The sequence below is a fragment of the Urocampus carinirostris genome, chromosome 16 (genome assembly GCF_059441175.1).
Source record: "Urocampus carinirostris isolate Australia breed hairy pipefish chromosome 16, RoL_Ucar_1.0, whole genome shotgun sequence".
Taxonomy (NCBI): domain Eukaryota; kingdom Metazoa; phylum Chordata; class Actinopteri; order Syngnathiformes; family Syngnathidae; genus Urocampus; species Urocampus carinirostris.
Window position 1 is genome coordinate 22,155,712 of NC_142364.1, and position 23,124 is coordinate 22,178,835.

The 23,124-nt window shown below is 38.9% G+C and overlaps 1 protein-coding gene and 3 pseudogenes across 1 annotated transcript in view; 3 read left to right on the plus strand and 1 right to left on the minus strand.

Annotated features, from left to right (window-relative positions):
* The first annotated feature begins 231 nt into the window (after positions 1-231).
* Positions 232-351, plus strand: LOC148350727 (U2 spliceosomal RNA; annotated as a pseudogene).
* A 28-nt stretch (positions 352-379) lies between these two features.
* Positions 380-675, plus strand: LOC148350728 (U2 spliceosomal RNA; annotated as a pseudogene).
* Positions 676-16,601: 15,926 nt separating this feature from the next.
* Positions 16,602-16,751, minus strand: LOC148350729 (U2 spliceosomal RNA; annotated as a pseudogene).
* A 2,097-nt stretch (positions 16,752-18,848) lies between these two features.
* Positions 18,849-23,124, plus strand: part of gpsm1b (G protein signaling modulator 1b) — a 41,836-nt gene continuing 37,560 nt past the window's right edge. Inside the window, exon 1 of the mRNA XM_088356028.1 lies at positions 18,849-19,001. Coding sequence (XP_088212154.1) covers positions 18,940-19,001 — 62 coding nt within the window. The 5' untranslated portion in view covers positions 18,849-18,939. The remainder of the gene's footprint in view (positions 19,002-23,124) is intronic.

Genomic DNA, 23,124 nt, shown 5'->3' on the forward strand with positions numbered 1-23,124 from the left:
TTCAATGCTTTAATAACAATAATGTAACTTTCATCCTAAACCGTCCCTTTGGGAGGTAGCCTCACGCTACTAAGAACACGCTCACATACCTGCATGTTATTCTATTAAGGAAATAAATGCCATAATTGGTTGTCAAGTCCAGTGGTTAGAATTTGGTGGTCTCGCCAACTGCGGTGATTGCATTGTTGGTTAGGATTCAGCGCTGTGGCCTCTTTGATGCTATGACAGCCCTTAGCTTGGCCTTTGCCATGATCTTTGATTTTTGCTATCCGGAGATGGAATAAGAGCTTGCTCTGTCCACTCCACGTATCGGCCCGGTATTGCAGTACCTCCGGGAACGGTGTATTCGCAATGATCGCAGCAAGGCTTTAGGGCTAGGACCTTAGCTTGGCCTTTTGGCTGAGAGTAAGTGTCCCGGTTCCTAGGCTTTGTAGCGTATTATGAACTGACCGATAACGGATAATGGATAATGAATAACGAAGATAGATCAATAACCCTTAAAAACCCCAAAAACCCCCCACCGTGGTTCTGAATTTGTATACTAACTATGAAATAGTTCTGGCCATGGTTATGCTAGCTTTGATTTTTGCAATCAGGAGATGGAATAAGAGCTTACTCTGTCCACTCCACGCATCGGCCCGGTATTGCAGTACCTCCGGGAACGGAGCATTTGCAATGATCGCAGCAAGGTTTTAGGGCTAGGACCTTAGCTTGGCCTTTTGGCTGAGAGTAAGTGTCCCGGCTCCTAGGCTTTGTAGCGTATTATGAACTGACCGATAACGGATAATGGAAAATGAATAACGAAGATAGAACAATAACCCTTAAAAACCCCAACCCCACGGCAGACCATCCGCTTCTTCCTCCTTGATGATGACACCTAAGTTGTGTTTCTCAAGTCGGAGAGAATCCTTATTATGTTGACTTCGTCCCACGTTCCTTACTTCAAAACACCCCAGCAAAATGCCCGTTGGCGATTGACCTGGAAACTGCGTCATGAGCCTTATTTTGTGTAATGTGCACGATGAGGGTAAGTTCAGAAGATGTGATCTTCCTCGGCGCACATATTTCACCGGTCTAAATCTTACCTTACATACTTGAGCGCCGCTGGCGACCGTTAAAAAAAATACATAAATTGGCCGCAACTCTGAATAAGGCGCAGGGTTAATAATTTGGGAAAAAAGTAGCTGCTTATAGTCTGGAATTTAAGGTAATAGTCTGTGGTCTGTGCAGCCCTTAGAGACTCCTTGTGATTAAGGGCTATTCAAATAAACATGACTTGACTTTAAATCAGACAGTTTTTGAGTTTTTCCTTCCCGTCATGTAGGTTTTTGATCAGATGTTGTAATAATAGTTTGTTGTTTGCTATAGTCTTTGATCTGTGCAGCCCTTTGAGACTCCTTAAGATTAAAGGCTATAAAAAAACATGACTTGACTTATCTGCCGTAGCTTTCAAGCCTTGCGTGTTTTCTTGCGGTAGCTTTTAAGCATGGTGTTTGTTTCACGGAAATCACGCAGTATATGTATGCATGCCAACCCTCGTTTTATATCATTAGTCAAAGGTTTGTGTTGTTGGGTTTACTTGATTACAAAGAAAATCAAATGGCTGTCAGATCAGCCCACAGTAGGACGTCCCGACAGTGTAGGACATTTCTACAGAAGACCGGTACTCTTAGCAACCTGGTGGGTGAAACAAAATAAAACAGAAAGAAACAATACAAAACACAAGAAAACAAAAACAAAAACAAAATGCCCTCACTTCTATCGCAACAAGGAAGCTTGAGACTTGTGCTAGAAAGATTACAAGCGCGTTTGGCATTATGCAAATTATTTTGTCAAACCCCCAATCTCCCATGTGGTCAATTAGTTTTATTGCGTATTAACTTTGGCCCTAAAAGAACACAAGAGCAAAAGCTAAACCGTCTGCTTTTGATCGTGCACTTCACACTAATAAACCTTTGTTGTGTGACTGCTCTCAATTGGGTCTCTGGCTTTGTTTTGATGACAACACAGTGAAAATTGAAGTTACGTAAATTACAAGGGGAAATTCCATTTTTTTTCTTCCAAAGTTTGAACAAAATGCTGTTTTATTGTATTATTAACTCATTCAGTGCCATTACATTTTTATATAATTTCAGAAACATTGTCCCGAGGTGTCAAATTGGATGAATGCTTCCTTTTTTTAATTTAATAAAAAATATTCTCAAGGTTTCAGTATGAAGCCTTTGGGAATGGTTTCAGGAAAATAAATCCCCGCTAGATGACAGGAATGGCTTTGATCAGCTGTTTGTCCACACATCGAGAAGCTCCCACTTCTTCATTTTGCTTCCTCTACCCAGCAAATGAGAGTGTGTGGGCGGTCCCCAGAGTGACTGAAATTGTGTTATCATGTCACCGGAAACATCGGGTGTCGAAAAAACTCTTGGTAAGTTCATGCATCATTCATGGTTAGGTTCAGGGTTCTTACAATATTATTTTGCGAGCAAAGTGTCCTTGTGTTTATGGAAACCGTTGGTTAGATAGTGGAGGTATCACATACAGACGCTACCCGACCTACGAACTAGTTCGTAAGTTGAATTTGTTCGTAAGTTGCTTCAGTGCTATACTAGCTCAGTAGCCTAGATGGTAGGGCGCCCGCTTTGAGACTGGGAAGTCGCTGGTTCACGCCTCGGCCGAGTCATACCTAAGACTTATAATATTGGTAAAATGGCGGCGCCCTCTGTTGGCTGCAGCTGCATCGGCTCGCTACAACGGGTCAGGTGTATCGACATTTCGTTCTTACAAAGAATGACAATACAAAGGAAATTAAATTAATTAAATTAATATTTTGTATGTTTAAGGTTTATATAAGCAGGTTTAAGGCTTGTATAAGTAACCTGTATTGTTTTGTACTAAAATATAAACATTTAATAAAATAACATGCTCTACAGGGAAAAATAAAGTGAAGTTTACATTACTTGTGGAAGATGGGCTTCAAGAGTAAGGCTACTTCCTCCTCCGTGGTGGAAAGTGGGCAAAAAAAAAAAAGCAATTCAAACATTTTCTCAACCACATCGATCTCTCTTATTCCATTTTTGTTTCAAAAGAAACGGCTCACGGGCAGCACGGCGGCGCAGTGGTTAGCGCTTGTGCGGCACAGTTCATGTCATGGGAACCTCCTACGTGGGTTCAAATCCAGCTCCAGACTTCCTGTGCGGAGTTTGTATGTTCTCCCCGTGCTTGCGTGGGTTTCCTCCGGGCACTCCGGTTTCCTCCCACATTCCAAAGACATGCATTTCAGGTGAATTGGCCGGTCCAAATTGTCCCCAGGTGTGAATGAGCGAGTGAGTTGTCTGTCCCCGTGTGCCCTGCGATTGGCTGGCAACCAGTTCAGGGTGTCCCCTGCCCACTGCCCGATGATTGCTGGGATGGGCTCCAGCACCCCCGCGACCCTACTAAGGATAAGCGGTGTGGCTAATGAGATGAGATGAGATGAGAAACGGCTCACCTCTTCCTTACATTTTACACCAAGAATATTGAATCCATGCACGAGATATTAAACCATAAAAAGGTCAAAGTTCTTAGCGCACTGGAGATACAGTATAGAATGTTTACACACAAACTAGTAAGAGGAAGCTGGATTTTTTTCTTCGGAGTGGATGCTGGGTGACCTCTCACAGCGCCACACGCCGGTAGCGGCGGGAAGAAACACTACAGTAATGTCCTGTACTCTGAGAAAAGGTGCACACAATTCAAAATCAAACGTATTTTTCGACATCCTGATTTTTTTTTTTTAAGTTTTGCATAACCCAAATGTTTGTAAGTAGGAGAGCGTCTGTATTAGCTGGCACCGGCAGGCATTAATCGGGTTAACATGCTTATATTTTCCATCGAACTGCTGTCTTTCACTGTATATCTAAATATTAGAGTTGCAAATCACATGGTGGCCTTAAGGATTTGTTAATGGTGAAAAGTAATTTTTCACAGGCCACGCCCACACTCAAGGAGGCAGATGGTTTTGTTTTTGTCAAACAGCGAGAGGCAAATTTAAGTTGCTCAGTTTAAATCTGAAATCAGCTTATACCTCCAATCTCATTTTGCTTTTGCTGCTCCTCGCTACACTCGGTAATGAGCTGCTGTGCTGATATGTGACCCCTCCCATGAAAAAGGACCATTATCATATTCATGACAAATCTGTGAAAATGTAAAGCAGGAGACTTAAAGAAGTGTATTACTCTGGGTGGAGAATTTCATCAAATTAAGAGGCTTCTCTGGAAATAATACAAGATAACCTTGAAGAGGGATGTTTGTGAGGCTGGATTATTTTGGTGCTGTATCTTTACCAGGGTACTTTTGCCTATCTATTGTTATTTCAAAATAGGGGTGGAGTTTGAATGGAAGGCCAGGAGTGCCAAAATTAAAGGAATAAAAACAAGTTTCTGAAAATATAAGTAGTTTGGTTCATTACAGGCAATTATGTTAGCAGGCTATTCAATTTTTATCAAAATGTATTTTATTATTGATACATTTATTCTGTTTTTAATATGTTACACAAGCAAAGGAGATTTCATAGTATGCCACTTTGTTATTTTGACTATCATTGGCAATGTAGTTCGTTGACTATTACATCCTTGTCACTATCGGCCAATCATGTGTCTTGATCTTTGATCTTTGATTTCACACCTTTTATGGCAGATTTGCTTTTGTAACCAAGGAGATTTAATAAAAAGATAGGGCTCATGATAGGAATTTCTTATCTGAGGGCTTCATTCCCTGACCTCCTTTCAAGTTCAAAATCCCTTTTTTTCTCTCCTTGTTTTGAGAGACAACTAAAGTTTAAACGTATCAATTGTGAAAAACATGGTGTTCTTAATTACAAAAATATGAAGTATCTTTTTGAAATAAATATTTATTATCTATCTTTTTATCTCAAATTATAAAAACAAAAAAGGGCTGACTGGAATAGCCAAAGATTAAATTGGTCCTGCGCCCTCAACTGACTTAACAACTTCTTCCTAGAGTACAGTATATCCTTCTTTTTGTTCTCTCGACTTTTTACTTATTTCTCTTTTCATCTCAGAAATGAGACATAAAATATACATACATATTCAATTTGGGACATGTTTTCATGCCTAGTTTAAAAATGTATAGTAGGAACACACAGAGTTTCACAATAAGACAGCATAATTCAAATGTTCGAATGTTGAAATTAGATAATTTATCTCATCTCATCTCATTAGCCGTACCGCTTATCCTCATTAGGGTCGCGGGGGGCTGGAGCCCATCCCAGCCATCTCCAGGCAGTGGGCAGGGGACACCCTGAATTGGTTGCCAGCCAATCGCAGAGCGAAATTAGATAATTGTTGTTTATATTTTGTTTTATTTGTAATTTGTGGCACTTTCGCCTTCACATTTGTGGACTGTAGCCTGTTTATTATCTGCTTTACCAGGCAACAAAACAATTGTGTTTTATTGTAGGCTAACAGTTGTCATAACTCCAACTTGTAGCTACCACAGACCTACATAGAGTGTGTTATTTTTTAGAGGCTGATATCATATTCTAAATCACTTAGTTTATTTATTTTTCTTGTCAAGTAATGTTTATTTTTATAGCCCTTAATCACAAGGAGTCTCAAAGGGCTGCACAGACTATTGCAAACAACAGATTATTACACCATCCCCTGATCTAAAACCTACATGAGGGCAAGGAAAAACACGAAACCTCAACATGAGGTAAATGAAGAAACCTTGAAAAGAGACCGCACATGAGGTTATCCCCCCTCCAGGATGACCAGGCTGCAATGGATGTTGCAATAACAAACAATACACAGCTATTGTCAACATGAAATATAAGTCTTTCATAAGATATAGAATAGAAGTGTGTTTTAAGCCAAAATTTAAACAGTTCCACTGAGGTTGCAGATGGAATCTGAGTGGCCAGAGCATTCCACAGCACCGGGGCCTGAATGGAGAACGCTCTCGAACCTGCGGATCCCATCTTGGCTCTTGGGATCACTAGTGTTTAGCTAGTTTACTTTATAAAGCTATACAACTAAATTCTGCGAGGTAGTAGCTAGTAGTAGAGGGCTGTAGCTTGAATTTACACAAACCATCAACCAAATGGACTCCACCTCCTAGCAGCTGCTCCTTTCAGCTCTTGTTTCTATTCCTCTTCTATTTCTTTTTCAGTTTTTTCCTTTTTTCTTTCTTCTTTGCTTCTCTTTTTTATCTATTATCTCCCTTTCCCCTTGCCCTTTTCCTTTTCTCTTCTTTAATTTTCCATTTTTTTTTCTTTTTATCTTCACATGAAATCAAATGCATTTGTAAAGCACTTTTCTGGCAATTAAAAGCCATTCAAAGTGCTGTATAAGAACATACAGCATACAATAAAACAGTAAATTCCCCTTTATCCCCGCCCAACCACCTGAAACACCTTATACATAGACACACACAATGGTTAAAAGAACAATAGAAACAAAATAAATAGTAATAGAAAAAAAAACAGGATTATGGCAAGGCATAGACTCATCATGAGAGGAAAGATACCTGAGGGGTGCTTATCCACACTGGTAGTGATGGTGTCAGTTGGCCTTAGGATATTTAGCAATTTAACTACACCCTACCAATGTTGACCCCAAAATAAGGAAACACTGAAATGTAAAAATAGAAATAAAACAACTGCAGAATAAAACATAGAAATGTATAATAAAAAGTTACGTTCTCATAAGTTAGGACCCAAATGGCTGAATGCTCCTTTACCATATGTTTTGGTCTTCACCTTAGGAACATACAATAAACCACTGCCAAAGGTCTTCAGGGAGCATGGGGGCAAATCAGACCGATAGGATGGCCCCGCCCAATTAAGACATTTATAAACTAGTAAAAGCAACTTATAATTGACCCTGAACTTCACAGAGAGCCAATATAGCAATTTTAAAACTGGTGTAATGTGATGGTTTCTTCCGGCCCCCATGAACACACGAGCTCCTGAGTTTTGTAGTAGCTGCAAGCGAGCAATGTTATTTTTGGGAAGACCGAAGAGCAGGGCATTACAATCTAGACAAAAATATATAAAATGCTTTCCCTGTTGGACTCACAGAGAGAAATGGGTGAACGCTGCTTATACTCTTGACATGATAAACCTAATTTTAGTTTTGTTTAGGAGAAGTTCTATAGGTAAAATTGATTGTCCAGCTATTATAGACCTTACATTTTGACAGGCTAAAAGGCTGGACTTAATTTGTGTAATCCTACTTGGGAAGTGGTCTGCAAAGTCCTCCAGTGTGGACTTTAGAATACATTTTAATTAAAAGGTTCAAGGTGGAGAAAAATACTTTGGGTTTTTTAAGAGTCAGCAATAAGACAGAAAAAAAGACATAAGAGGTTTTAGTATACTGGATTGTCGTTCTTTCTCCACCTTCTCTCAGCAATCCTGCATTGTCTTTTAAGATTTTTGACCCTATCGTGCAGACTTTCTTTTTAGGTTTTCTTTACCAGTGGAGCTACATGGTGCTGATTTCAAATTTCTGTTAAAACGATGAACAATAAAATCACAGGATGCAGGGAAAATCTTTGCAAGGGTGACCTTTAAAGACTTTATAGAATTTGCAGCCAGGAGTTACTCAGATTCAGATTCAGATTCAGATTAACTTTATTGTCATTCGTGTACACGTGTATACAGAACGAAATGTCGATACATCTGACCCGCACAGTTTCTTTGAACATCAGCCGGGATAGATAAGATTAACCATGTCTTCGTCAGAATTTTAGCGCAGCAGTTCGTCATCTCGCGGTTTGATAGTGAAGGTATTGTTTCCTTACTGTTCTCACCGAGACCGTCCGGTGATTAAAAGTATGTAGGCACTGCAAAAATACTACTACTACAATATTCGTATATGGAAATAATACAAAATACAACAGAGATAGTACAAAAATGCTTAAAATGATAATACTACAATGTCATGATTACCGATTGGAATCACCTGTGCCCGCTCATTTGGCGCCAAACGCGCGGGTTCTGATTGGCTCCCTGTCACTATTTGAACCCAGTCCTGTCGATCCCCTTTGTCAGTCCGTCTGCGAACCTCTGTTTTTCAAGGCAAGCCTTTTTTTTTTTTTCGACCCCTGACTCCCGCCTGTCCCGTTTTTGCTCCCGTTTGTCTCCGGCTTAACCCGTTTTGATCTCAACCACGTCTGCTCTCCCGTCCCGACTTACGACCTGTTTTTTATCCCGACCACGTCTACTCTCCCGTTCTGGATTACGACTCGTTTCCGACCCCGACCACATTTTTGCTCTCCTGTCCCGGCTACCGACCAGTATTTCCAGCCCTGACACCGCCATCGCTCGCTACGGAAGATCAGCTTCTGTGTTTGGATCACCAGCTGAGTACAAGAGCAACCCACTTCCCGCGTCCAGCGAACATCGGATCGTGGGTGCAGCCCATCCTCGTTTCTTCAATAAAACTTGTGGTAAATGTTACGCAAGTGGGTCCTGTTTCCATTCTGGTCCTGACATACACATATACTACAAAAATACTATAATCATAAAACTACTGTTATAATACAAAAATACTACGAAAATACTACAGATATACAACAAATATGTCTAATTTCGAAAAACAACAAAAGTACCACAGAAATATAAAAAAAAATACTCTGGAAATACTGCATAAAAATTACTTCAGAAATAGTTCAAAAATAGTAAAAAAAAAAAAAGGACAAAAATACGACAAAAATAGAACAAAAATAAAACAACAGTAACAATCAAAAAAACTACAGAACTTCATCAAAAATCTGGCTTCAAAAATACTTTAAAAAAACTAAAAAATAAATAAATAAAAAACTACAGTAATACTTCAAAACTAAATAACAAATGAAGTGCTTAAATCAGGGACCTAATAGTCAAGTCAAGTCAAGTCAAATTTATTTATGTAGCCCTTAATCACAAAAATGTCTCAAAGGACTGTACAGGATTACAATGACACAATTACCTGATCTTAAACCAACATGCGGGCAAGGAAAAACTCAAGACCTCAGCGTGAGGAAAAAGAGAAACCTTGAGAAGGGACCTCACAAGTGGTAATCCCCCTTTCAGGATGACCAGCGTGAATTACATTTAGCATTACAGAACACAAACATAGTAAAGACTAGGTAACATGTTGAAAATTTGTCTGGAAAGTGCATGACAGCAGGGACGCCCCCAGCCTGTAAACTAGTCCTGAAAGTCTATGACGGCCACGACGCAGCTTCCCATCTCTGCCAGCTGGTCCATGCAGGCGTTCACATACTTCAGGTCAAACGCTGGTCCGCTGACTCATCTCAAATCGTCCTTCTCCTTTTGTATCACCACCAGGCAGGTGACAGGACAATACAGAATATGAGGTGGGCATCAATCATAAGCTTTGGAATAGAAGTGTGTCTTAAGCCTTGATTTAAAATCTTCCATTTACCTAATATATACTATTTTGCTCTGATTGTGGTCGTTTCCAAACCATTTTGAAGAAACAAATCTATTTAAAAGTAGTATAACATGTCACATGCGGCCCCTGACTCAAAATATTTGCCCACCCGGGAGTAGAACATGCAATGAGTTTAAGTAGGTATACAAATTAACAAGTAATAGGAGCCCCAAATCTAATTTTGCTTAGGGCCCCATGAAGGCTGTGTATAAGATTGTGTGTGTTAAAACCTTGCCCATGTGTGTGAGGTGGTGGAAAATGTCTGCTGGTGATTGTCTGAATATGTGAGGTGTTTGTGGAAAGTAGGCTTGGAGTGTGGCCTGCAAGTAGTCGGTTTCTCCATGTGCTCTATACAGTGACTTGCGAAACTATTTGGCCCCCTTGAACTTTGTGACCTTTTGACACGTTTCAGACTTCAAACATCAAGAAATAAAACTGTAATTTATTGTGAATCATCAACAATAAGTTAACTTTTTTAACAAATAAAAAACAAAAATGTGGGTGTGAAAAATAGTTCAGCCCTTTTACTTTCAGTGTAGCAAACTCTGTCCAGAAGTTCAGTGAGAATTTCTGAATGATTAAATGTTTATCTAAATGACTTACGATGATAAATGGAATCCACCTGTCTGTAATCAAGTCTCTGTATAAATGCACCTGGACTGTGATAGTCTCAGAGGTCTGTTTGAAGCGCAGGGAGCATCATGAAAAACGAGGAACACACCAGGCAGGTCCGAGATACTGTTGTGGAGAAGTTTAAAGCTGGATTTGGATACAAAAAGATTTCCCAACCTTTAAATATCCCAAGGAGAACTGTGCAAACAATATTATTGAAATGGAAGGAGTATCTGTCGGTCTCCACTTATGCGCATTATTTTTGGCGCAAAACTTCGGCAGGCTCTACCATGTTTAACCAATCAAACGTAGCAGCCCGTCACGTGACCAGGGTTGGGTAGGGTTACTTTAACTGGATTACTTTCAATTACTTTTGGATTACTCCAATACCAAATATGCTAAAAAAAGACAAAATAAACTAAATATGAATAAAATTACTAAATTTGGTGCAGGCTTGGGGAGTAACGGAATACATGGAACGGCAAAAATGATGTTGGCAAGCTGTTTCGATTTATTTTCATCTTGTTTCTGTCGCATTTTATGTTAGTTTTGCCGGAGATCAAAGAGATCAAAGCCAAGAGAGAAAACTTACCACGTGTTGTGAGTCATAATTGTATTCGTATCTAGTTTATTTTGTCTTTTATTAGCATATTTGGTATTGGAGTAATCCAAAAGTGATTGAAAGTAATCCAGTTAAAGTAACCCTACCCAACCCTGCGCGTGACCATATTCAACTTCAGCAGGGGGAAATTTTGTTTACAGATGAAACAGATGGGAAATGTCGCCTAGCAATAGCGACTATGAAAACACAGAATAGGAGGAGGACCCCTGCCCTCACATAAAAAGTATGTTCTCCTTAAAAAGGGTGCCAAACACCAGCTACAATATGCAATGTCTTCTTTGTTCAAGTTCAAGGGCTAGCTTGTTGTTCTGCTTGCAGAACCTGTTAAGTATTGGGGCTATAAATATGGTACTTGGTGCTACATGTGCTTAATGTATTTATTTGATTTCTACTATTTATTTTTAATTGTTTATGAAATCACTTGAATTTACATTATTTTAATGTACTTTTAAATTTAAATTATTTTTTGTTGACTTTGATCATTTTTTTTACACCAAGTAAGTTTTTACTTTTACTCAATTGTCACGACCAGAACGGAATCAGGACCCAAATGCGTAGCGTTAACCACAAGTTTATAGATAGAAAGAGGAAGGGCAGCGCCCGCGATCCGGTGCTCACTCATGCAATTGAATCGTGATCTGAATACGGAAGTGGATCTTCCATACCTGGAGATAGCGGTGTCAAGGACGGAAAAACAGGTCGATAGCCGGGACAGGAGAGCAAAAACGTGGTCGGGATCAATAACGGGTCGTAAGCCAGGACGGAAGAGCAAAACGTGGTCGGGGCAAAAAACAGGTCATTAAGTCCGGACGGAAAAGCAAAACGTGGTTGCGGTCAAGAAACAGTCCTTAGCCGGAGACAAACTGGGAAAACAGGAACGGACAGTTGGAAAAACAGGTGCAAAAACGGGACAGGTGGGAGTCAGGCTCCAAATGCTTGCCTTGTAACAACAGACGTTCGCTGACGGACTGACAACCGGAGAGTGAAAGGACTACGCTTAAAAAGAGACAGGGAACCAATCAGGTAGCCTGCAGCGGCTGGCGCCAAATGAGCGGGCACAGGTGATACTAATCAGTAATCATGACAAAAGTAAGTATTTGGAAGACTACTTCTACTTGAGTAATATTATTCTGACGTAACGGTACTTTTACTTGAGTAAAACTTTTGTTTACTCGGGATAATGCACACTGTCCTTTCAATGTAAATACAGCCCACGCACAATTCGAATTCATTCAATATTTTTTGATTAGTTTGGTTTCATAGGAATTCTTATATTTTCATTTTGGAACTAATTTGGTGCAGAACATTTTATAATCTATATTTGAGAAAGGTGGGATGTATTTATCATAGGATTTCTTGTGGGAAATTTGATTCAGCCCAACCTCACCCAGACCCTAACAAAGGCGGCCCCCAAGTCTAAAGGCCCCTGACTTATAACATAGGCAAGGCTCCAAGGATTGCCTTGTAAATAGTTTTAATTCTTATTTAAATGTTTTCCTTGGAGTGCCGCGTCTAATATTGTTGTAAATAATGTCACTTCGTTGTTATTAATGTCAACGGAGACAATTCAAATTCTACCAAATAAAAAAACGGCTTTCTCCTACAGTTCGATAAATAGATCCAACCAATTCACACTATCAATAGTATTATTTTAAATGTAAGATTTATTTATTATATGCAATTATAGAGTATTTAGCAAAACTGCATATTTGACTTAATCATGGTTAAAATATTAGTAACGCACTTGGTTCTAAACATTGGTTACGAGCTTTCACCAATACACCGCTGACCTCTAGCGGTGTAATTGGAGTATTGCGTTTTTTGAGAAAAAAATAAAACCGCTCTCTTACCAGGCTGATTTTATTAGGTTGACGGGAAAATTGAGAGAAAAAAATGCATTTCTGTCGTATTTTTGTGATGTTGCTGAAGTATTTTGTAATATTTCTGTTGTATCTATTTTTAAAATTAAACCAAAATTTTTTGTTAGGCTTCTGTTTTTAGCATTAAATGTATTTTGTAGTATCTTTTGAGAATATTCCTAGTATTTATGTAGTAATAATCTCACAGTATTTTGGTAGTATTTCTATAGTGGTATATCTGTAGCAATTCAGTGATATTTTTGTAGTATTATTATAGGTTAATTTTGTAGTATTTACGTAGTTTTTGTACTATTTGTGTAGAATTATTTTTGTAGAATTGCAGTTGTAGAATTTTTATATCATAGTATTACTGTGGTAAGATTGTAGTATTTCTGTAGAATTGTTTTCCTTTTCAAAATTAAAGCAAAATAATATATTAGGCCCCTTTTAAACACTAAATTCAATTTTGTAGTAATTTTTTAAAATATTTGTCGTATTTCTGTACTACTACTCTCATAGTAATTCTGTTGAAGTATTTTGCACTTTCCATAGTGGTATATTTGTAGCATTTCTGTAATATTTTCGTAGTTTTACTTTAATTTCATTTAGTAGTATTTTGTAGTATTTCTGTTGCTTTTTTAATTAAAGCCAACCACTGTATTGGATCCATTTTAACCACTAAACTTGATATTTGTAAGAACTTTGTAATATTATGTACCATTTCCGGAGTAGAATTTTTGTAGACACAAAACAACGGGGGAAAATCTGGCACCCCAAGAAATAAGGAAAATAATATATTAGGCCCTTCTTTTTAAGCACTAAATCTAATTTTGCAATATATTTGGGCTATTTCTGTATTATTTTTGTAGTACTTCTGTAGTCTTATTTTAGTAATTCTGTTGAAGTATTTTGCACTTTCCATAGTGGTATATTTGTAGCATTTCTGTAGTATTTTCGTAGTTTTACTTTAATTTCATTTCTGTAGTATTTTTTAGTATTTCTGTAACATTTCTTTTTTCTTTTCAAAATAAAGAAAATTAATTAATATTAATTAATGTGTATTACTGTATTACTTCTGTAATAGTACTTTTGGAGACACACAAAGGGACAACCGGGACAAAGCTGGAACCAAAAAAAAGAAGTTTTTATGAGTACAGTAGTACTTTGTGTTAGGGTCTGGCATACCTCCCACCACCAGAGGGCCCCAACTGGGGTTTGAACTGGGCACATTTGTGTTCAATTATCACACATTATCCTGAACCCTTTCAAAGGACAATTTTGTTCAGTAAATTTTGCTGGGTCATTTTGAGTTCTTCAGCCATCCTCATGTGTCATTTTTACTTTCACCACCATGCCAGGTCTGATTTCTTCTGTTTCTGGGTTGTTGTTTTGGCATTTTGTTACTTTGTCACTCTTATTCTTTGCTCGAGATGGGGAAATAAAGTCCCTTAAATCAGTGAAGCCCTTAAGGGAAATGCTCCACACACACGTCGAGGCTTTAAGATGATTCATTATCTCAACTGTGTCATCGTGTGGGCAAGAAAATGAATAACATACTTCTGTAAAGACGCTCAGAATTTTCTTTTGAAGGGTCTTAAGAGTGTATCATAAATTGTGTGTGACTTTGTGTGCATACGGAACAGGTGAAAAAAATGAGGTCAAAAAAGTGCTTATTCTATTTTATTTAAAAACAATATATTTTGCAAATGTTTTGGACCCGGGCAGTTTATTCTGTTGCAGAAAATTTCAACAGCTTTTGAAAAAAAAAAAAAAAAAGGTACGGATAAATCGGGGACCAAAAATGTGTGATGGAAGTTTGTAAATAATTGGAAGTGCATATTTCTTTCAACTCTGGACATGTTTCTTTGGCACTCTTGTTTTGAACCACACTCAAAGCTAGCGAATCGTTTCCTGAATCGGTCACGTGGTACACCCACTTTGCAGGCCTTCAAACGACACTGCCTATGTCATCAACACGCCTCAACTTGCGGTTCATGAACCACTCATTTGACCAGGGTTGGGTAGGGTTACTTTAACTGGATTACTTTCAATTACTTTTGGATTACTCCAATACCAAATAAGCTAATAGAAGAAAAAAGAAACTAAATATGAATAAAATTATGACTCACAACACGTGGTAAGCTTTCTCTCCTGGCTTTGATCTCCGGCAAAACTAATATAAAATGCGACAGAAACAAAATGAAAATAAATCCAAACAGCTTGCCAACATCATTTTTGCCGTTCCATGTATTCTGTTACTTCCCAAGCCTGCACAAAATTTAGTAATTTTATTCATATTTAGTTTCTTTTGTCTTTTATTAGCATATATTAGCATATTTGGTATTGGAGTAATCCAAAAGTAATTGAAAGTAATCCAGTTAAAGTAACCCTACCCAAACCTGCATTTAACATACTCCGCACATGCTTCAGGGATTCGAGCCGAGGAGCACATCACAACTCTTAATATTTTCCATTTTGGTCTTCGAGTTTCTTTTTTTTTGTCAAGGCACTATTTTAATTGTTTAGTGCCGACTTGATTGTTTCTTTGATCCTGAATTTGTAAATAAATACCGTTCTTGCACTGAGCATGTCTGCTTGCGGTTCCTGCTTCTTCCACAAGGGTCCATCATCCACAACCAAAACTTAACCAAATGACCTAACCATCAAAAGACCAAGGGGGAAACGGCAAATCAAGCAAGTCAAACGAGTTCGCTGCGGTGGCCTCTATCCTGGTATCGTTTTTTTCCGTTGCAAACGAAGCGAGCGGTTTGATGCTACCGTGCGCATGCATCTGCTGCCTCAGATTTCATGTGGTAATTTCGTAGTGAAAGGAAGTCCATCTCCTTTTAGAGAACCTGCTTTTTCGGATCAACTCATTAAAGAGAGCCGGCTCTCAAACGGCTCAATTGCTTTGATGTATTTGTCACGAACCAGAAACGGAGACAGGACCCAGTAGTGTTCGTTTACTCAGTTTTATTAATAAAGAGAGAGGAGTGCTTGCGTCCACGATCCGATGATCGACGGACACGGGTAGCAGGTGGCTGGAACGCGGAAGTGGCACTTCCGTGTCGAGCGAGGATGGTTGTAGATTTGCAGGAATACTAGTCGTTTGCCGGGATGGGAGAGCAAGGGTGGTATCGAGTTCGGAAACGAGGTCTGCAACAGGTGTCAGGCAGGTAGCGGGGCAAAACAGGTCGGACGTCGGGATGGCTGAACAGGGCAGAACCAGGTCCGGAAACAGGTTGGCAACGGGTATCAGGCAGAAGAAAACAGGGCAGGAAAAATGTCGGACGGAATGAGCTTGCCTAGCTGGGAGCATAGGGTCGCTAAGATCTGACAGCATCCTCTTGAAAGCCTGTGGTTTAAAAAGAGTCTCTTAGCCAATCAGCTCTCAGGGCTGTTGGCGTCAATTGGGTAGTCACAGGTGCCTTGAATCGGCTATCATGACAGCATTATATTACGAATCATTATTTTTGTATAAAGAAGTCAGTATAAAAGGAGAAAATGAAAAAAGACAGGTTTGTGGTTATCCCTTTAATCAGTATATTACCAACAATAATTTAATGCAGAAAATGAAACAATAATTTGAATAAGAAAATGTATTATTCCTCTTAATTATATTTGCATGTATTTTTCCTTCTACAGTGAATGTCCAAGCTACTTAAATTTTGAACTTTTTTTATAATAAACCTCATTCATGTCGAGCGACTCAGTATCTCACAACAAAATGTTAAATAACAATATATATGACATAACAAAACACATGTACAATATAACATGTTAAACTACATAAATAAACACGTTTGAGAAAAAAAATATGGTGTAAGATTATTTAGTAAGGGAAAATACAACATTTTGTAAGGGCATGGAGCTGTGGAGGTTGACAGGTATGGGCTTACCTGTATCAGAAGTGAGAAACGGGGGGGATTTTTTAAGGGTTATTGATCTATCTTCTTTATTCATTATCCGTTATCGGTCAGTTTATAATACGCTATAAAGCCTAGGAGCCGGGACTCTTACTCTCAGTCAAAAGGCCAAGCTAAGGTCCTAGCCTCAAAGCCTTGCTGCGATCATTGCGAATGCACCGTTCCCGGAGGTACTGCAATACCAGGCCGATGCGTGGAGTGGACAGAGCAAGCTCTTATTCCATCTCCGGATAGCAAAAATCAATCGTCAAAAAGCCATTCCGTTGCACATACCACAGCGAATGCACCGTAAAGCCTTGCTGCGATCATTGCAAATGTGCATGCCATCCCATTCCCATCACTGCAGCCTCTGTAAAAAAACGGGGCGGGCGTCTGTTATCTGGTTCATGAGCGGGAGGTTATGTGAGGGTCTGGCATACCTCCCACTACCAGAGAGCCCCAACTGGCGTTTGAACTGGGCACAGGTGTGATCACACACCTGTGCACAAATATCCTTAACGCTTCAGAAAGGACATTTTTCAACACGTGGTAAGCTTTCTCTCCTGGCTTTGATCTCCGGCAAAACTAACATAAAATGCGACAAAAACAAAATGAAAATAAATCCAAACGGCTTGCCAACATCATTTTTGCCGTTTCATGTATTTTGTTACTCCCGAAGCCTGAACAAAATTTAGTAATTTTATTCATATTTAGTTTCTTTTATCTTTTATTAGCATATTTGGTGTTGGAGTAATCCAAAAGTAATTGAAAGTAATCAGTTAAAGTAACCCTACCCAACCCTGTATAAATAGTTACGGTATTTATGGCATATTTGTGCCGCAAAAAATCAAATACTTCAAAGTTATGTTACAAAAATCTTACGACTGTCACAACATTGTCCAAGTTTGAGAAAAAAAATATATGCCGAGTATATTGAATTCACTTTTTTTGACTGACTGCACGGATACAATTACCAAGATCTGAATATATATTTTATACTTTAATGTTTTCAACTACCCAAAAATATCTATTTTGATTAAATTGTGTGGCACAACGTTATGAAATGAAATTGAATATTTTTACTGCGTCATAACAAAATAATTGAATGCATATAATTATATAATTTTTTCATTACTTTATTATATGATATAACAAAGTAATGAAAAAACATACAAACTAACTGGCATATTAATAATGCTCATCATAACTATTTCTTTTTTTAATTCTAAAAAAGCCATTCAAGGGCTTTAAAGGGACAGTGTGTATAAATGTTGTGTTTAGGATTTAAATTTTAAGTTTGTCAGTTTTAATTTTGCAACATGCTAACTGACATGTTTATAGTCCTTATCATAACTGTTTCCTTTTTTGAATTCTAATAAAATGAAACCAAAATATCCGTTCCAGTGCTTTAAAGGGACAGTGTGTATAAATGTTGTGTTTAGGATTTAAATTTTAAGTTTGCCAGTTTTAATTTTGCGGTCTTTATTTATGTATTTTCCTTTGCTGCTACTTAAAAGATTGGATACAAGTACTTCAAATTTGTGCAGGAATGACATGTACGAATGGAACGCACCGGCCTTCACCAGACAAAAATCCTTTAATATTTCACAAAAGCGAGTACGTAGTGTCATGGCCAAAAAGTTTGTTTTTCACCAAAAATATGAAGACCACACGTGATGCAATGCGTATAGTAGGAACTGATAATAACATTTTGGTGGGTCTGCAACAGGCGGCTCTAGGGCTGCATGCGGCCCTTTAGTGCTCCCTAGTTCCTCCCTGGGGCTTTTTCAAAAATGTTTGATAATGAAAAATGATATGGTTTCTGTAAGAGGACAAACATGACACAACCATTATTAACGTTTACCAATGACTGATGATATATACATTATACATATACTACAGTATTTGTGTTGGTTTCCTTATAAGGCTTATATAAAGCTATTGTTTTTTTTTTTTTGCAGCTCCAAACATGTTTTTTATTTATTTTGGTCGAATATGGCTCTTTTAACATTTTGACTTTCCTGGCCCAGCAGATTAAGCCAGGGATACGTGAAACTCACGCGTGGCGGTAACGATTCAGCAGAGATGCGTTTCATTGCTGTTGGATTTCTCACGATTGACTCGCTTTTTTTGTTTTCACTTGCTTTTGTGTCTCTTTATTCAAGCCATGCTTTACTGTATTTATATAAATGTATATGCAGTCGGAAAACGCATGGCTGTTTGATAATATGTTACAGTATGACTAAACGTTGGGCAGTGTCACTTCTCCTCGCAGTTGACTTCCGGGTACGTGACGTCACACAATGGGTGGAGATTACGCGAGGCTGTAGCTCTTCCATAGCAGCTGCCAGCGCTGCGGTCAAGGAGTCGGGGGTGAAAGGGGGCGAAAAAAGGGGAGAATAAGCGAGTGGTTCGAGGGGTCGAGGAGGGGTCTACGAAAGAGTCCATTCGCACGCGAAAGGGCTTCTTTTTAGGGGGGGCTGGCGGGGCAGGTACGAGGCGGCGAGATGGACCAGTCGCTAGCTAACGGTGTAGGACAGGAACTTGCTAGCAAGCGCCTTCTTTCCAGGTAAGATGTTTACATTTATTCCGAAATGAATTTAAAAGACAGCTTGGAATTTTTTGGGAGTAAAAACCGAGTAAACTGAGATACATTACGAATTCTGAGGTGTGTCAGTCAGAGTCTGTTAACAAGCGACAACTCTTATTGCGTGCAGACCGACGTGCACTTGGAGACGTGGAGGTTTTTGTTTTATTTACATAATTTTGCATTAACATTTTTCCCACTGCAATAAAGTCCCTTAATATTTAACACATTTCATGACAACCTTTTTTTAATGACATATATTAAAGTACCGATTTTTTTCGGTCTGTTTTTGAACCTGCGCCTTATAATTCAGTGTGACTTGTATACGGATCAAATTGAAATCCATCATCCATCCATTATCTGCACTGCTTATCCTCAGTAAGGTCGCAGGGGTACTGGAGCCCATCCCAGCTATTATCGGGCAGTCGGCAGAGGACACCCTGAACTGGTTGCCAGCCAGTCGCAGGGCACACAGGGACAGACAATTTGCTCGCTCAGTCACACCTAAGGACAATCTGGACCGGCCAATTAACCTAACTTGCATGTTTTTGGAATGTGGGAGGAAACCGGAGTGCCCTGAGGAAACCCACGCGAGCACAGGGAGAACATGCAAACTCCACACAGGAGGTTCGATTTCATGACCTCAGAACTGTGCCGCACACGCGCTAACCACTGTGCCGCCGTGCTGCCCCTCAAATACATTACTATATTCGTGCAATTATTGATCAGTGGATTAATCTTAACATTGACCACATTTGCCTAACAATGGTGGCAACGGGGAATCGAACCGAATAGCAACAGTAAGAGCGACGGATCTTTAACCATCGGGCTGCTGGGGACGTGGATGATGGTTCACAATTGCATGACATTAGATGCAATAGGAATTGAACCAAGATCACATTGGGAGGGCGCCAGATCTTCTCCAATAGACCACAATTGATACAGACGATATATCTAGTGGTCTAGTGGTACTGGATATGTTAGAGAAGGTAGAAGTTTTCACTTATTTCCAGCTCGAACTAAGTATTGTAAATGACAAACGTTTTTAATACATGTGGTTATGCGTACTTTTATACATTCCTGGATGATCAAATTACTTCCCATAATGCCCTTATCGTCATTCAGTTCAGAATCTCGCTCGCCTCATAATGACTTTGAAAGTTGGATTAACATAAACCGTTTAAGACCTTTTCCTGTGTTGTTTGGGTCTAGTCTAGTGGATGAGATCCGGCGCAACCCGCTTCGTGATCAGGGTTTAATCCTTGTTGCATCCAGTGTCATGCAATTGTGATCATTGATATATTTGGACTGATCAAACAATACTTTTTAAATTTATTGTGTAACCATAGGCTTTTCTGTTATTCCAATTCCATTTCCCTAATAAACTGGTGCGCTTCGTATATGAAAAAAAGAACTTACAAGACTATTTTTGGGGGTTGCGCCTAATAATCTGGCGTCTTAAAGTGCGGAAGATGCAGTATCTTATTTTACCCCTATTAAGGTTATATACTTATTAGGGGTGGGACAATATGCTTTCGTCACGATTCGATTGTATCATGACAGTAAGGTGATTCTTGAGAATTGCAATTCTTCAAGTATTGCAATTCGATATAATTGATGATTGCGATTAAATAGTACACTTCTGGGACAATAACTAATGATGTTCATTCTGTCAGTCAGTCAAAAGAAATCCTCTCTGCATGTATGCTATTATAATATCAGCTTAATATTAATACTGAACACCTAAATAAAAAAGAACAATGTAATGGTCAAGAATTAATCAAGAAGTTATTAACTTAACATGTAGTTCCTTGTATTAAAACAAATGCCACTGTGCAAGATTTCAGCCTGTTAGGTTAAACGGCGGCGCAGTGGTTAGCGCGTGTGCGGCACAGTTCTAAGGTCTTGGGAACCTTCTGTGTGGGTTCAAATCCAGCTACCGGACTTCCTGTGCAGAGTTTGTATGTTCTCCCCATGCTTGCTTGGGTTTCCTCTGGGCACTCAGGTTTCCTCCCACATTCCAAAGACATGCATTTCAGGTGGATTGGCCGGTCCAAATTGTCCCTAGGTGTGAATGAGCGAGCGGGTTGTCTGTGGATGGGCTCCAGCACCCCCGCGACCCTACTGAGGATAAGCGGTGCAGCTAATGAGATGAAATAATGAGGTTAAAACATTTTGAAGAACAATGCACAGGTGAGGTTACAGTTCGAAAGGGCTTTGAGTCAACTTTTAAGTGATTAGGTGCAAGAAAGAGTACAGATAAGAAAATAATTCTTCTAATTTCAACACACTTACACTTAAAGTGAATACAGCAACAGAACAGATACATGTCTCTTCAAGTTTTAAGGTTTCAACACTAACAGCAGCAGACAAATGTCTGTTTTCTTGAAGTTCTTAGGCTTTGAAAACAAAAACTGGGAAACAATAAAAGGAGGTATGCAACTAAGAAAACATAGTTTCTCCTAGAAACTGAAAAAAAGCAGATCTGTTCAGTTTACAATGAAGGCGATGGACATTCCGATGTCTCGCTGCGTGTTCTTCTTCGGGACCAGATTGAGTATTCGGACTTTGAAAAAAAAGTAGAGCTGGAGAGAAGCAATGCAGTTGAGGACATTGATTCAAAGTTACAAAACAAAGGTCAAATTGGAGTGCACTCCGGACCGAATGATGCGAGAAGTGTTCTCCCACCAAAAGGCGTGCAAGAATATTTCGGCCCATCTCTTATAGTGAAAAAGTAGTACATGCAGCATTACAGACACTTAGAATTCAGACCTCCTATTACAAAGCAAAAAAAAACAGGAACTCCCTGTACAAGATTAGTACTGAACATTGCTGAGTCTTCAAGGTTATGCGATAAGGCCATTGCTTGAGAGTACACTGATCAGCAAATCAATACTTCACTAAAATATGTGGATAAATAGGATGTGCATTTGCAACAACTAAAATGAATAATGTGATTGTATCAAAGTAATGATGTGAAGATTAAATAAAAGCTTCATATAGGAAAGTCATGTGATAGTGATAACACTCTCAGTGACCTATTTTCAATATTATAACAACATCAACTTGAAAATTGAGATTTTAAACATAAACTTGTTTTACCTCGGGGGTCGCACAAATTATTAAGTACAGTTATGTACAGTAGTGATGTACCGTGTGATACAATCCGTTAGCGTCTGATAGCTCCTTTCACTGGCATCATCTTAAAACAGAGTTCGCAGACCTTTCTTCGGTATTTTGGGGCTCACCGCTGTCGCACAATATGTCCAAAATACTGAATCTATAAGTTCCGACTGATGTTGTTTGCTTCTGCGTGTTCGTCTCAAAGGGGGTTGATGGAATGAATAAATGACGGTAATCACGAATGCGAAAAATATTCGCAATTAGACGAATGTCATATAGTCCCTATTGCTTTCCCACATTTTACGTACTGGATTTGTAGTCTCAAAAGAAAAGGCGTTGATTTTAAAAATGACCCAAAATAAAATTAGGATATAAACATGAATCAGTTTTTTTTTTTGTTCCCACCCTTAAAGAAGACATTGATAAATATTGTCATGGATTAGTAAGTTTCATGTTAGACTCCCCTTGTATCTTCACTTGTTTTAGTTTTTGATGTGGTTAAAGAAAGTACAAACAATCCTCAATACATTCAAAAATAATAGTTTTCTTTATTTTAAGTTGGGTGGATTATTTTGACTTGCATGCTTGAAAAAGTGTGAGCACACCCCTGCTGTACATGGGCACAACCTTTGAACTTTTGTATAAACATGCTCTCCTGTGGTGACTAACAAATGACCAAAATATTTGATTATCATCAAAGGGAAAAACAAATAATTCATGTAGACCTGAGTGTCTTAGACGGACGTCAACATCGGCACAGACGAAGGTAGTGTTTATCACAAAAGCACAAGATGTAACGTCATTGCCACAAAGTTTGGTTTTCAACAAAAATATGAAAGCAACTTGTGATGCAAATACGTGTTGTTCGATGTGATACTCAACATTTTTGAAAAATATGATATGCGTCCAATGATTTTGGATCGAGTGTCAGGATTGTCACATGCCACGGCCAGTCCCTGAAGAGTGGGACGATGCTTTACTC